Consider the following 11,127-nt stretch of genomic DNA (forward strand, 5'->3'; position numbering starts at 1 on the left):
CTTGGCCATTTCTAAGCATGTTCCATGCTGCCTGAATTCCTCCAAAAGCCTAGTGTCTAGAATTTAATACAGTATCTGGGATCTGGTCAATGAAAATAAAATGGAGCAACTTTCTTTCATAATTTTAAAACAATACTTCTATTACAATATGTAGTCTAACATTGAAATTGTCTTTTTTTGAAGCAATGTCACATTGCAGACACTTAGTTTGTTATTAATTAAATATTTTTCAGAAGTATTATTACTAGGCCAGACATCCATCATTGCACACTATACATTTTGATTGCTTCAGTAAACAACTTTGTATGTTAAGTTTCAGTCAGTCAAACAGCTAAAGTGGTGTCTGGTATTATATTCCTGTGATGCAAGAAACAAGAAATCTAACATATTTTTTAGAAGAAATATTTGGACTGACATGCTCCTTAAAGTTATTTCATAGCCCTGGGCTTTATTTCATCCAATGATTTTGAACAGAAAAGTATATAATTAAAACATTGGTTTAAATGGAAACCCTACAACTGGATACCTAGGAAGTAAATTTGGTAATTGTGTTTCCTTTTCCTATTCTATTTTTCTCTGGCCTGTATGATATCCATTAACTAGTATGGCAGAAATTACAATTAATGTTATAATGAGTTTGGAAAAAATATGAAAAACCTGATTAATTTAGCATTTCACACTGTCTGTACATAATCAACCAAGTGATTATATCAGTATGTATTGTTTGGGCTTACCTTAAACTCCTCTAGGATTTTGTAACTTTTCCCATGGTATTCACAAAAGTTCTTCACTTCTTTGCATTCTGGACAGCATCCATTGTGTTCTACTTTAGTACACTTTGGGTGGATTTTGGGGCATTCTGGTTGGTCACAAACAGGCCCATCCTCGGTACAAACACATGGACAGTTGGAATGACCAGGGAAAAAACGCTCCCCAAGTTTGTATACAAAACCACTGTCATCTACACATCCTTTCCCTCGATAGTCATCAAAAATCAGATTATTATCATTATTTGAAATCTGATCACCTTCATCAGCAGGGTAGTCTTCATGATTGAAAGCAGCTGGAGTGACCAAAGAAGGAATTAGCAACAGAAATATGTAGGCTTCATGAATATGAAGAGCCATTCCCCCTCCTGAGCTTCTGAATATGGTGCTTATATCAGATATGTATGGATGCTTCCATGGAGAGGCCAATGTGATGCACTGAAAACATATATATAAAAAAGAAATTGAAACATTTTTTTTTAAAAAAATGCATTTTTCCCTACTCCTTTGTGACACTTCCATCTGCCAGGCTTTAGCTCATTAGAAAATTCTGTCTTCTATCAATTCCTAAGAGAACAAAGTAAACCAGTCCATATTTCCATCCTGTCTGCAGTAATAACAAACAGGAAAACATATACATAACCTGAATAATCTTCAAGTTGCACAGGCTCTTTTCTGTTGTGAGGAACTGTTGATTCATCTTCATTTCAATGGCATGTGCCTTGTGCATTTCAATATTGTAGTTTAAAAGTAAATAGAGCAATATTCTCACCAAATTAAAGCAATAGTGCAAAAAATTTCCTTGCCATATTTTTGATTCAAGCTTTTCTTCATATTATACATTGTTGTAACTAGAAAAGTATGAGAAAATGTTATTCACATTTGTCATTTTGCCTGTTACCCAAATAAGATGAACTGCTGCATCTTTATATTAGCCAAGTTCTTATCTAATTACCATGTTGAATATTCATATTGTAAACAATTGCAAATCAAACTTATTTTATTGGATGGCTTGCACATTTGTTTCTTATATATATAGTTGTTTTTGTTTTTGCTAATTTGCTGTAAATGATTCTTTTAAGGATGGGACTAAGATATTGCTTCCAACCCAGTTCAAGAGTCCAATACCATTCAAAATATGTGTTTTCATGAAAAATAAAATTAAAAGAGCCTTTGCATTTTAAAGAATCTTTACAATCAAATTATATTTAAGATACTAGGAAAATTAATCATTGAAGATTGCAGAATACACTGTATATTGTAATCTGTCCTTAGAACTGGTTCATGCTGGCTTTTTCTTAGCAAGACCTCCATTGTGCTCTCCAGGAGACTGACGTCACATCAAGATCCAGTAGTAGTTGCCCATATGTATCTGTGCTTATACTTGTATCTACCAGCTGATTTTTCTCCTCCTTTTACATTTTCTGTCTCTTTTTTAGGTTTCAGAAATGGCACTTCAGCAAATTATTACAAATATGATACCTTACTCACCATATGTAGTTCAAAGCCAGTAGATGTACAGAATTTCTCAGTAGGCCATGTCACTTCAGTTTATTATACATCCATATGTGCATGGAGAACCCATAATTCACACGTTTGATTTGAAATTGCAGGAAAGCCTTGCTGCTTTGTTAGACTTTATTTCTATTCTCCTGTTTTCCTATTGATTATAGTCAATAATGTACCACTCACATTGGTACATTATAATACAAAGCTTATTCTTGTATTGCTCCTCTAACCCAAGATTTGAAGAATGATATGATAGGATTCCTCTTTTTTATGAATTTGGGCAGTAAAATATCTTATAATTAAATAATTTCTAACAAAATTTATAATAAAATGCTCTAGTGTCAACTGATGTTTTGATTAATTGTATATGAAACATGCAACTACAAATTAAACAATAGCCTTGCCTATTCTGCTTGTCTGATACTATGGGATCAAATGGATTAGTGATTAATAATTATACCAGTGTGGAGATTCCAATAGCAGTAGAATATGGTTCTTATACAAACAAATGCAATATGTATGCATTATTTATATATTTGTGTTGATTTATATATTATTTCACTGCCCAACAAAAATGACTCAGAGAATAGGCAATCTTTGTATCTTACAGAACTAGTAAAATAATTTGGTTGACAAAGTAGGCTCTTAAAATGTTTCTATAAAGAAAGATTGTGCATTTCAAAGCTTGCTGTCTCATTGTTTATGCACTAAGACATGATTTCACTACAATGGTAAATTTTACTGCAAATATGAGAGCCTTTCTTACAATCATAGTATTTTATTTCCGGATGATATAAAATTGTTTAGCTTGTATTTCAGATCTGAACAGACAGTCACTTGCATTCTACAGGTAGGCTTCAGTCTGCCATACTTAAAGCTGAGGAAACTTAATTTTTTTAGCAAATTTAAAAGAAGCTATTTATTATAGGGAGAGCAGGATTCAGTCAATTTTGTCAGACATTTGGACAAAAGCAAAACCTATTTCAGAAAGTAGTGCAAGATTTCCCTGCAGTAGTTGATCATCCTAAATATTTTGCTTACAATTTATAAATATTTATTTTGATACAGAGAAAATAAATGGAATGATAATGAAGTCCCTTGATTAAAAATCAAACCAGAAACATATATAATATACATTTATTTTGTTTCTGATAGGAGATACTAAGGTACTATTAAATACTTGGGAAATCAACATCCTTTTCTCTTAAAAATGTGCACTTACCTACTCAGAGTGAATGGTAGGAAGAGTCACAAACCACAATGGATTCGTACTTCAGCAATGTAGTAGAAAAAAACTCTTCTTAATTATATTGGTAAGGGAGAATTATGAAAAAATCTTTTGTTCTAAAGCCTCCCATGTCATAGAAGAATCCCAGCAGCTACCCAAGAGATGTAAGCTTTAACCAACTGTTCAAAATTCAAAGCAATCAGTCATAAAAGGGTCTAAAGATGAGACTGCTTTATACAAAATAAGAGTCCAAAACAAAACAATAAAAACAAAAAATAAAAGTATCATTGTTCCAGGTTTTTAAAAAATCTATTTCCTTGGTTGCAGTCTTCAGGTTCATCAAAAATGGTTTTTTTTTAAATAAATCCCACCAAATCACTGTTTTCTGTATATCAGCAAAAAGGCACACAAGGGTGGAGAATATGCTATGCTTCCAGTTCCAGAAACAGCACCAGCATGCTAGAGCTCAGAGCCAATCCAGACTGAAATGCAGTCAGCAGCACCATCATGCTATGCTGCTTTCTAGAGGTTCTTCCCCAAATAAGCAATGGGGTTCTCGTGTCTCTTAATTACAATAACAACTTTCAGCAAGATTCAGTATCCTGGATAGCAGCAACCCAGCAGCTATTCCTCCGGAGGGCATTCCATCAAGCAGTTGGAAACCTTCAGCACTACGGACAGCAGCCTGTGACTCTCATTTTGCATCATGCAGGCAGAACGTGTCGCTCCTCTGAGCAGTACCCCCACCCCCCACCCCAGTCCGATGCATTTGCTCACTGGCATTAGATTTATCGTTAGGTACGTTTCTTAAGGAAAAGGTATTTTATAAAATGCCTCCCAAATGTTATCTACATCTGATGATCACCTTCATTTAAAAAAAAACCTGCTGATTTTCAAGGCATTAGGCTCAGACTGCAGGACTACGTTACAGGAAGTGGAAGTAGGTAGACTGAAGCTTTCTGCATTTACTGAATGATTTGGCAAAGGCAACAGCCAAGGCATCTGTCTGATTATTGCCTTGTTAATGCAGAATTCTTCCCCCCCCCCGAAAATTACCACATTAGCTACATATAAGTCTCAGTATATTTGTATATGCATGGATATTTTTTAATGTTATATAGAAAAATATTACCCCCCCCAAAAAAAATCTGTTTGCAGACACTGTAGTAAGTTAAATGTTTTATTATTTTCACAAAATGAGACAGTCAGTTGTAGCTTTTACTATAATAATTTGAAAAGGGGTGGGGTACGGGTTTTCTGCAGTTCATGTTTTCTATCATTAGATGTCAATATAAAGCTATTTCTCCAGGAAAATGGCAAATTGTATATATTTTGATACATATTTAAAGCCATGAAGAAAGATACAAGAGAAATAAAGTTTGAAATATTGTTTCCATTTAAGTAAAATATAGAGATTTTACTTAATATAAAATATAATTGTTTATTTCAGATGTTTATTTCAGATAAGGGCATTATAAGCCAGTTTCAGTGTTATGAGTTTTCTCTAAATAGGGGTCTCAATTCCAAATACGAATAGTGCCATCAGAACCACCTGAAATTAGATGTTCTGCCATATGATCAAATATTACACTCTGAACTTTATCTTCATGGCCCAATAAGCTGGAAAGATGTCCCGATTTCAGTTCCAACATCTTAACGGTTCCATCATTGCTTGCAAAAGCCACAATATGACCTGTAATATAAAATTAAAAAGGTTTAGAAAATGGAAAAGCAACTCTGTCAGTGAAGTGCTTGAGTTAAAAAGTTCACTTGATTTGCAACTTTCTGTATATAATGATGAACTCAGGTAATTCTGCGCTTTATTTTTTTAAAAAAGCAAGTCAAACCAGTATTAGGGGAGACTGGGGAGGGAACTCTGCCAGGAAAGTACCTTGCTGACATTTTGAGTAATGTTGTTAACATCTGCCTTGGTATTTTATTTGATGATCTCTGTGAGTACTAATGATGTAATGATTCTCCATTTCTCTTAAAAGTTAGTTTCAGACAATAATAATGAGGATCTTCTGCTTTATTGCATGAATTTTGAACTATGAGTTAGTTCTGAAAAGTTCTATCTGAATCCCCATGTCCCCCTACCAGTTAAACAAAAGCAGTAAATATTCATCCTTGTATTTGAAATACATATCATTTGCAGGCTGATTATATTTATCTTTATTTCTTGGTATCATCCAGAATGTGTTGAACCACTGTTTACATAAATGGTGAACAAACTGTCTGGAGTTGTAACAGGATGGGTAAAGGTCAACAAAATGAAGATAAATTTGGACAAGATGGAGGTACACTAAGTAAATAGCTCTACTTCAAGACATCTAGTGGAATGTATCATCAACACAATCAATTTGCTCTTCATCTTAGGAAATTCCTTCTAATAATCAATCAGAATCTGCTGTTCTATAACCTGTCCTCCACTTGAGAGTAATAAGGACAGGATTTGGCTCTCTTCCATGCATTATTCTTTCAGGTACTTGAAGAATACTATTATATTACTCTCAGTTTTGTCTTTTAATATTATATATTCCTAATTCTTTTTCAATAATGAGTTTTATTAACATTTAAAAATACAAAGCTAAAAATAATTTAATGGGAACTAAGAAAAAGAAAAAAGAGAAAAAGTGCAGGGAAAAAGAAAAAATATATAAAAAAAGCATTTCCCTTTAATTAAGAAAGTAAAACAATTTCAGTAACTACATATACTCCTCTTACGACCACAACTGAGCCCAAAATTTCTATTGTTAAACAAAACATTTGTTAAGTGAGTGTCAAGACTCCCTCTGTTCAAATTCTAAGAAAGAAAACCCCCGACTCCCTTGATTTAGAGAAGAGGTACTTTTACTAAGAATGAACTGATAGCAGCAAAAGCAAGGCAAGATCTGGGGAAAACCCACACGAAAGTTACACATTGAAAGTCACCCCAAATCCCTCCCCCCAGGATCCAAGACAGAAAAACCAATCAGCATCCAATAGGATGTTATGGGAAAGCTCCTCTGCAAGTGTTGTTTGCCTCCAGAGTCTCAGGATGGTTGGCCTTGGATAACAACTGCGCTCAGTAGCTCCACAGTCCATGAGCGCAAACCACCCTTCTACTTCTCACAGGAACATTTCCCCATCCTAAATGCCGAAACTCCCCTCTCCGTTTCCATGGCAGCTGGGAGCAAGCAAGCTGCAAAATGCATGCTGGAGATCCGGCTGACAGGCGACCATCCTAGAAAAGTGGTAGCAGGGGAGGGAAATGAGCTGAACCAGTGGCAGCACCACACAAGCCTGAGCGAGAGATGGCTGGAGCTGCAGGGCTGTTGGCTCAGCGGAAGCACCAGGATCAGCGCCAGGCTCCAGCTGGAGCTCGGCGCTGATCCTGGCGCTTCTGCTGAGCCCAGACGAAGGGCCGATCAGTTGGAATGTTGCAGCATTTCCAGGGTCTTGTGATTTACATTCAGATGCTTGGCAACTGATTCATATTTATGACCGTCACAGTGTCCTAGGGTCATGTGAAGTGACCAAAACCTGCTGCAACCATCCAGCAGACAGGGGGAATGAAAACCAAACACCCCCCACTCCACCCCCACTGGCAATCCTCAACAGAAATGCTCACAACAATGAAAACCTTGGACAGGAGGAAGAGCGCCGCCGGGTGGGCAGGCAGGTGTCTTGCTCGGCTGTGGCTTGGGGGGCACTTTTTTCAGTGCCATTGTAACTTCGAACAGTCACTAAGCGAACTGTTGTAAGTCGAGGACTACCTGTACTTTATCACTTTTTTCCTTTTTTTGTTTGGGTCATCAAGTTTTTGACACCTTGCTAGCCGACTGGTGATACTCAGATGTTGCCATATCCTAAAAGTGGTACAATGGGTGAAAAGGTTGAAAAGCCCTGATGTAGATAGTGCAGACATAATAATGTAAAGTATATTTACTAAAAGTCCATTTCCATGTACCTAAAATAATACCTTTATGAAATGTGTTACCTGAATTAGTGTTCACTTTGAGCATATCTTGTCTTGTAAGGAATACATTTCAACATTTTATAGTCTACATACAGAGGGTAAACCACAAGAAACCTCCAGCAAGGACAGGAACACAGGCCTTCTATATTACAGACTCTTCTTTAAGGGAAAATCATCTATGATTACTGAAGACCAATTGTTCATATTCTTCTCTCTAAATTTTTAATCCAGTATTGTTGTCTATTTTTCTCAGCTATAAGGACACTTTTTAGTTTTCACCTTTTGTCTAAATCTATGTGTCACAGTTGGCTGGGTTCATACAATTTATTAAGTGAAAACTAAACAAACCACAATAGTTTGCTGCTGTTGCTAGGCTGTAAAATGCAGTAAAAATAAAAATACTTTGAACATTAGGAAACAAATCAATCTAATGTTTAGTAAAAAAAGTGCCTACAATATTTTTAGAAATCCATGAATAGTTTCTGAAAGATGAGGACACATACTGTACACTACAGTTTTCACTTACAATCTGAGGTGGACTGCTCAAGGTAATTTTCCCATCTTGAAACAAGATAATTAAAAGCTTCTATATTAATGATTCCTTAAAAAGAGCCACCTAGTCTAATGTGTGGCATTTGTGAAACCAAATTACCTATAGTAAAAGGAATACATCTTGTCTTTGTGACATAAATTTACATTTTTTCCAGTATTACTTTTAAATATCCATTTAAAAGTCTCTCTAATTGACACTTCTTGACTGAATGTTTCTTGGAGGATTTTCAACTGAAATAACCTATTGGTTTGCCTATGCACTGTTATGTGATATATTGTTGTTCAGTCGCTAAGTCGTGTCCAACTCTTCGTGACTCCATGGACTATAGCACGCCAGCCCCCCCATCCTCATTGTTTCCCTGTGTCTGCGTAAACTCATACCCACTGCATCAGTATAGTTATTGTACTGCCCTGCATACCCAGAGCACAGCTGAAGTTTCAAGTGAAAGTATTAGCTCCAATAGCTGAATTTGTGATTTTAAAAGGTTGCTGGGGCCCATTCTAATAATTGCTGGGGTGAGATTTAGTTTTGTACAACCACCATGGTCCTTCCAACTCTGTTATTCTGTTATGTTTTATTTTTAAGAAATTATGGTTCAAATGTATATCATAAGTTTGGAGTCAAGGTACGTTTGAAAGGGATACACCAGACATCCACAATATTATATTTGATTGAGATGAAAGGTAAAGGTAAAGGCGCTCTTGAGTTAAACCTCAGTTCATGATGACTTCATCCATGGCAGCATTAGAGAAGTGGTTTGTCAGTGGCTTTTTCAGGAATTATTATTTTTTAACTTCTCAGCCTACCCAACAACCCTGGAAGAATCTTATTTGAGTTGTCACCAAGACAGATTCTGTTTAGTTTCCAAAATCAGTCAATTTTAGCTAGAGGTTGTCACCTGTCAAAATGATTGAGATATTTGTACAAATAATAAAGGTATAATTAGTCTCATTTTCTGTATTTAATTACATTAGTGCATACTGTCAACAATGGAAGTGTAGCATTTTTAACTTCAATACCAAACATAACACTGTAGATTTCTGGGCTGCTCTGTTTGAAGTTTGTACCTCTAGGGTTGCAAAAGATGTAATTGTGAATGTTAGATGTCAAAGTGGGAGCTTTTTCCCAGCAACATCAAATAACTATTAAAGAAACCATTACATTCTCACATGAAAATAAATCAAAAATATTTTTTCAGATTGTTCTTAAATGTGAGAGCAAAACATTCTAGAACTGGAGGAACTAGAAGTCCTTTTTACAAATTCCTACTCTGTTATATATATTTTTGTTACCAAGTTTAATAAAGCTATTTTCAGTGATGTGTCAGAAGTTTGTAACTGCGTATTCTGGGGAAGATGAAAGTCATTTTTATGCACATCAGAACTAATTGTCAAGATTGAATTGCTAAGATACTTGCTAACCTATGTCACTATTCAACTTGCCATAGAAAGAGGGGGGAGGGAGACCCTGGGAAAGAAACGGGAGTTTCAAGAAGCCATCCATGGACTAGGAGACCCAAGGTCATAAAAAGCAGGTGTCCAACGGAGAAGTTCCCATAACTAACTGAAGAGATGTGATTGGGCAACATGGACACTTGGTGGGTGGGAGTTATGAAAAGCTATTGTTAACTAACCAGATTTTCATGCGGGAAAACTAGAGTTGATTTTGCTTCTTCAGTACTGAGATGTGTATTCAATAAAGTTTATCTTTTATGGCATTTCAAAGCTGTAAAGATTCCTCAATATTGAATTCACTAGCCAGATGGTTGATATAAAATCAACTTTCATAAAGTTATGAGTGCAGCCTACTTGAAGGCTTCCGAGAGAACTGAAGTGTAATGATGTCAGGAGCAGAAAAGAAGACCTAGACCACGGAGAAGCCAGGGCTGCTCCCCCCTTGGAAAGCATCGGCAGCAACTCAGCTGGACTACAGGGCACAACCGGTGGTGATGTGGTCCAAGGTGAGAGTGGAGAAGACAGGGAAGCTGCAGGTGTGCGCTGTGGTGGGACCTCTCTATGCTGGGAAAAAGGCCCAATGGGTGGGAGGCATGAGAAAGGCCGCTGAGATGGAATTCCCCTTGATCCCATCAGGGGTTGTGATAACCTAGGGAAGTGAGTGGAAGACCAAGAGCACTGCGGACTGAGAGGAATCAGTGGAGTAGAAGCCTCTAACCACGTCCCTCAGCCCTTTGGTGGAGAAGTGTTGTGGGAGAAGTTTGTAGAACTGAGTATGCAAGGAGTAGAACAGGCGAGACCCCCAGGTCAGGGGGCAGCATCCGTGCTCTTTAGGGAGAAAAAAGATGGATCATTGAGATTGTGCATGGATTTTAGGGGGATTAATGGTGTGTGCATGGAAAATATGTACTCCCTCCCCCTCATGAAGGACATACTGGGGCACCTATCCAAGGGGAAGGTGTTCACCAAATTGGATTTAAGAGAGGCGTACTATTGTATGAGTATCAAGGAGGGGTATGAATGGAAGACTGCTTTTAATTGTCCCTTGGGTTGCTACCAGTTCAGGGTGAGGCCTTTTGGACTATAGGGAGCACCAGCAGTGTTCATGGAGTTAATAAATGAGGTACTGCATGATCATCTGTACAAGAGGGTGCTGGTCTACTTGGATGATACTCTCATCTACTCGGAGACAATGGGGGAGCATGTGGAACAGTGAGGGAAGTGCTGCAGAAACTATTGAGGGCTATGTTCTTTTTTTTTCCAAAGAAATTTTATTATTTTTCATCATAAAAAACAATCATAAGCATAAATAAACACAAAAGCAAATAAAGTCCCCCCCCCAGACTTCCCAAACCTAATCCCAGGATAATATTCATATATAAGTAAACAAATACTAATATCTCTAACTCCACAAAATATCTTAATTTACATAAAGAGATAGAAAGAGTAAACAAAATACAAAAAATCTAAAAACCTAAGTTGTATTCTACCACTCTATGCTTCTTTTGAATATAAACAATCCATCTTCTCCATATTGATAAAAATTGTTCATTCGAATAGTTTTTCAAATAAACCGAAATCTTTGCCATTTCAGCAAGATTCGAAACCTTCAATCTCCAGTCTTCCATTGTAGGCAGAGTTGGGCTCTTCCAATTTTG

The 11,127-nt window shown here is 36.6% G+C and overlaps 2 protein-coding genes across 2 annotated transcripts in view; both read right to left on the bottom strand.

Moving 5' to 3' along the window:
• Positions 1–734: 734 nt before the first annotated feature.
• Positions 735–1,127, bottom strand: VWC2L (von Willebrand factor C domain containing 2 like; the record flags this gene model as incomplete). The annotated part of the gene is made up of 1 exon (XM_015831018.1): positions 735–1,127. A coding segment is annotated over exon 1 (393 nt), but the record flags the coding sequence as incomplete, so codon positions are not given.
• A 3,560-nt stretch (positions 1,128–4,687) lies between these two features.
• Positions 4,688–11,127, bottom strand: part of SPAG16 (sperm associated antigen 16) — a 411,223-nt gene continuing 404,783 nt past the window's right edge. The window contains exon 16 of the mRNA XM_015831061.1: positions 4,688–5,197. Within this exon, the coding sequence (XP_015686547.1) occupies positions 5,022–5,197 (176 nt within the window). The 3' untranslated portion in view covers positions 4,688–5,021. The remainder of the gene's footprint in view (positions 5,198–11,127) is intronic.

Source organism: Protobothrops mucrosquamatus, unplaced genomic scaffold (genome assembly GCF_001527695.2).
Source record: "Protobothrops mucrosquamatus isolate PMUCROS unplaced genomic scaffold, P.Mucros_1.0 scaffold_253, whole genome shotgun sequence".
NCBI lineage: Eukaryota > Metazoa > Chordata > Lepidosauria > Squamata > Viperidae > Protobothrops > Protobothrops mucrosquamatus.